Below are 4,761 nucleotides of genomic sequence, written 5' to 3' on the forward strand. Positions count from 1 at the left end.
AACTTTTGTGTGTTTTTGTTTTGTTATTCACAAGAGTGGAGCACAATTTAGTTAAAAATGAAACTTTACAATATAAAATAGGCGATGAGGCCATGTGATGTGATGTGCTACCGTAGCCACATTTTTCTTCCAAAAACATATCGGTTAGGAAAAAAAGATAAAAAAGCCCATTACTTTAAGGACATGATGTCCCCCCTTTGAAATCACTTTTAGGACAATCATGTAGTAAATTTTATTTTGACCCCATAAATTTATAATTGGATTCCAAATGATGGAATTAACATTGAGTGGATTCTAATGTTTTATGTAAGAAATAAACTTTAGGATAAAGAATGGTATAATAAGTTTAATTAATAAAAAAATTTAGTTAAAAAAAGTTTAAATGTTAAAAAATAAATTTAAAGTTTAATTTAGTCTTTTAAAATTATTTTAATGGATATAAGATTAAAAAAATAGTGAAATTAAACCGGCAAGCATTGCAATTTAGTGTAAAAACGCGTCCAACGTTGTCGTTATTCCTTACGGATAAGGTTTGGGCAATTTGTAGAAACGAAAAGATAAAAACATGTTGAAATCTGGTTCTAAATAATGTAAGACTTATCCCTCAGGATTCTTTTCACTTTTGAAACACTTCCAAACAAATAGTTCATTAGTTCATCAATCATCATCTAATCCAGCACCGAAAAGAAAATTATTTAACTTTGCCCATCCAATAATGTCACAGGGAAACACAAGTTGCTGTCAAGGCTTGCAGAATACAACACTGCTATCAAGTATGGACAGAGTAAAATTCCAAATTTTGGCTTCAGCTCCTGCATACTAACAAAAAATTCGGTAGATGGTTAGTCAGGGCACCACATAATTCTTTTCCATAATTAGGTTTACAAATTCAGACAAAGATGTTTGAGAAATAGAATGTCACAACAACTGTTAAAACTGTTAATTAAACCGTTCTGTTCTGTGTTACTCTCTATTGTAACCCCTCCCACGTAGACACAATGCCATGTATTACCGCCAGTGTCGGCATATTTATGTTCATATAATCATAGTAAGATATCTGAAAACAACAAACATGACAGATTTGAAATCAAGCAGTGTTTTGTTTGCTGGTAATTGTAATTTTATCTTGACAGATGTATCTTTCTGTGAAGACAGACACTTGCAAGGAAACTGATAGATTAGGAAAGTGACAAGAAAATAGAAAATTACCAGAGTGAAAATTCTAAAACAATGAAACACCAACCTACATTTAAATCTCAATCAAACTCATTTTTCCCACAAATGATGTCATTATGGAGCTATATGCTAATCCCTATGAGAAACTTTATAGAGGTAAATGAGGTAAATTGGCAGACTAAGTTGGTATGAGATCTAAATGAGGTAGCATAGTGCCAAACTTAGGTCGACCCTACCATCCTTTTTGCTCCCTTTAATTCCCTTTACCTTTCCTAGCTTGTGAGTTCTGACCCAACAGAGACCACCACGTCCATAACATCCTAATATTCTCTTCTTTATGGTGAGAGAAGAGAAACAAAGAGACCAACCACATCTACATTCACTCCACACCCTTCTTTCCCCTTTCTCTTAGCCATTCAGTGTGTTAGACCCTCTTAAACTCACTATGACACTGACACTACCTCCTCCAAAATCGCCATTTTTAAAGACCCTTTTCTTCCTCCTCACTCTCTTCCCTAGCTACCTTGCTCTCCCTGATCCTGATGCTGCTGCTTCAGCATCACTTCAGCCTATCACACCACACCATATGTCAACTGGCACAATCCCTGCATTCCCGGAACAAGCTGATGTTGAAGGGTGCCCTCTTAACCTCTCTGATGAACACTATGAAGGAATAAAGAGTGCATGCGGCTCCAGCAAAAATGCTGCAGATAAAGACCTCCACCGTAGCAGATGCTGTCCGGTGCTTGCTGCCTGGCTCTATTCTGCTTACTCGGTCACTGCCCTTGGTGGTGGAATGCAACACGAACGTGCCTCACAAGGCCATACCACATCCTATGACATGCCCTTGTTGCCTGACGATTCAGAAACATGTGTGAGCGACTTGGGGAAGGCCTTGAAAGTTAGAGGAATCCAGCTTGTTCAGCCTAACGAGACTTGTGATGTGGTGTATTGCTACTGCGGCATTAGGCTCCACCCTTTGACCTGCACCGAGTCTTTTTCAGTTACTCCAAGTGGGAGTCTTGTCGTAGATGGAAGTGTTAGAAGATTGGAAAAGGATTGCTTGAGTAGCAGCAATAATGTCAATAAGTTTCCAGGCCTAGGAGGATGCTCCAAGTGCTTGCATAGTCTCTATTCGGTAAGTTTTCAGCTACTTCCTTCGTATTTTGTTTTGTTTAGCATTGTTTGTTTTTGAAGCGATGGATAGATCTTACATCTCTGAATATGATGAAGCTGATCAAGGTTTCATCTTCATGCTCGATGATTGGGAAAGTGTTTTTCTTTTTTTGCCTTCCTTTACTTCGGATAGTGGTTATTGGCACTCTGCTTTACGCGCCTTTCGATCAGTGTAGCTCACGAAAGTTTACAGAAACATTATTAGTGCACTGTGTCCACTTTAGTAATTTGAGAGTTACCGATATGAATTTTGGTCAAATGATTCGAATGTCTTGAAATCATGTGTACCCATAATGGATTAAGCACATGTGATGTTCCTATATTGTCTTCAAAATGAACAGAAGTTTTTACATTCTTGCTGTCAAGACATTTGTTCTACTAGCACTTAGCATTAAAACTAGTTATGTCGTGTAAAACAAGTTCTTGTTCACGAGAAAAAGTGTTATTTCTTAAAAAGCAAGACACATTGCAATGAATTTAGTGTTATTGTTCTTGTCACTGGCCATTAATGATGTTTTAAGCGTAGAGACAGGGTTGTACGTTCAGTTCATTATTTTTTTTTCCGTCACATGCGGCTACCTAGTAAATTGACTGCGATGAGTAAAACTGAGATCTGATTCTCCAGCTGATTCTTCTGAAGCATTCACAAATTGCCTGACACATTTTCTGCTTAATTCATAGATATTGGCATTAGCTGATATAATATCTGCAGCCATATTTGGATTTATCGTTCCTGTTTCTGATTTGATTTAGCAGTCTGCTAAAATTATGTCTCTTGTGCCTATTTTTCCCACGTATAAAAATCCCATGCATTGTTTCAGAATCTTAAATTCATCACTTAAAAAACTAGGCCTTCATTTAAGATGTTCTGAATATTGTTCAGCGTTGTTGCTTCCCTAAAAACAAATGAATCATAGCACAATGTCCCACCATTATAATCTTCACACAATCCCATGTTTCAAAACCAAACCTGTCTAAGCTAAACAATTAGTTGGTTGATATATACTTCTCCCATGAGCTATTTTTGTAATAGATAGCTAGCATTGATGTGCAGCTTTGACCTTTGTTCTAGGAGTGGATGTTACACCAATATAATAAAAGATGTATAACTTAACAAGCCTTTGGTTGTACGCAGCTTAGAAAGAAGTCTTCAAATTCAAGCAAGTCGGAAGATAGGACCACCAAGATCCATAACAAAGACTGTGAACTCATGGGTCTGACATGGCTTCTGGCAAAGAATCGAACAGCTTACATTCACACAGTTTCTGGGGTTCTTCGAGCTCTGATGTTGAGCAAGGAAGGGTCTGACCCACAATCATGCACTCTAAACAGTGATGGAATGCCTCTTGCCGTTGATTCATCTGAAATGTCAGATGAATCTCCATCAAGCTACCTCCAAGCACCGATTTTTCTCTCTTTGTTACTCCTTGGAGTGCATTATTTCACTGTATCATCCACCTAACTGAAATGCAGCCAGGACATGGCATTTGTAAATCTGAATCTTGGCTCTGTGCTTAGGAGTGTAATTTTTTTTCAATTGGGTTAATTTGTTTGATAGAAAATTGACATGATTTGATCTTGGTGGGACTGGATTGGCATGTGCTAATAGCGACCTGTGGTTGGTTTTGGAGGGACAAAAATGGCTGTAGCTGCATTGGGTGTTGCGGTGGCATTATTTTTAGACAGTTGTATGCTTCACGGGTGATTTATCATTTAGGGGAACGTTTAAGTCTCCATCACCATCTTCATCGTCAATTCTCTCTTTGTTTTCTTGTATCGAGTAACATTTATTTGACATAAGATATAAAAATAAAGTGATCATAAATATACAAATTTTTATATTTTTTTTAAGAATAGTGATATATTGATATGTTAATGTGGCAAAAACATTCATTTAATAAGTCAAGTGTTATTAATTTTTAAAAATATACACTATAATGGCATGAAAATTCTAAATCTCGAATGAATGTTAAAAACTAAAATTGTGTCAAAATATTATTGTTTTGTTTTCAATAAAGAGAAAAGTAAAAAAAATAAGATAGTATCAAATAAATTTAAAAATTTTATATGTTTCAAAATATATTTTTCTCAATTATACCATAAATAAATAACTATGCATTATCTTTAAATTTAGATACTAAAAACAGATTTAATTTAATAAAGATAAAAAATTATATTTAAAAATATTAAACCTTTTAGAAAATATTATTTGAAATTCGTGAAAAATCTTTCCAAATAATTATCTAGAAAAATTAATGATTTCAAAATGCATAATTTATGTAATTAGGGTCTTTCAGCATAATGTTGAGGTATTGGGATAAAGGCGAAGGGTATTTTTGTCCTACGAAATAAACAACGGAGCCCAAAACAATATCGTACACTCGTTATAAATATCATGTCGGCAATGTG

At 35.4% G+C, this 4,761-nt stretch overlaps 1 protein-coding gene across 1 annotated transcript; it reads left to right on the forward strand.

The window, feature by feature from the left end:
• The first annotated feature begins 1,450 nt into the window (after nt 1–1,450).
• On the forward strand, nt 1,451–4,197 carry LOC108333070 (uncharacterized GPI-anchored protein At4g28100). The gene is made up of 2 exons (XM_017568400.2): nt 1,451–2,314; nt 3,488–4,197. The coding sequence occupies exons 1-2, from the start codon at nt 1,622–1,624 to the stop codon at nt 3,812–3,814; spliced, it is 1,020 nt and encodes a 339-aa protein (XP_017423889.1). The 5' UTR covers nt 1,451–1,621; the 3' UTR covers nt 3,815–4,197.
• The last annotated feature ends 564 nt before the right edge of the window (nt 4,198–4,761 follow it).

This window comes from Vigna angularis, chromosome 1 (assembly GCF_016808095.1).
Source record: "Vigna angularis cultivar LongXiaoDou No.4 chromosome 1, ASM1680809v1, whole genome shotgun sequence".
Classification (NCBI taxonomy): Eukaryota; Viridiplantae; Streptophyta; class Magnoliopsida; order Fabales; family Fabaceae; genus Vigna; species Vigna angularis.

Bases quoted from the DNA above. Each gene is read 5' to 3' on its own strand.
- LOC108333070 (XM_017568400.2), top strand. From the start codon at position 1,622: ATGACACTGACACTACCTCCTCCAAAATCGCCATTTTTAAAGACCCTT. The intron at 2,315-3,487 runs GTAAGTTTTCAG...GGTTGTACGCAG, and splicing joins GCTTGCATAGTCTCTATTCG to CTTAGAAAGAAGTCTTCAAA.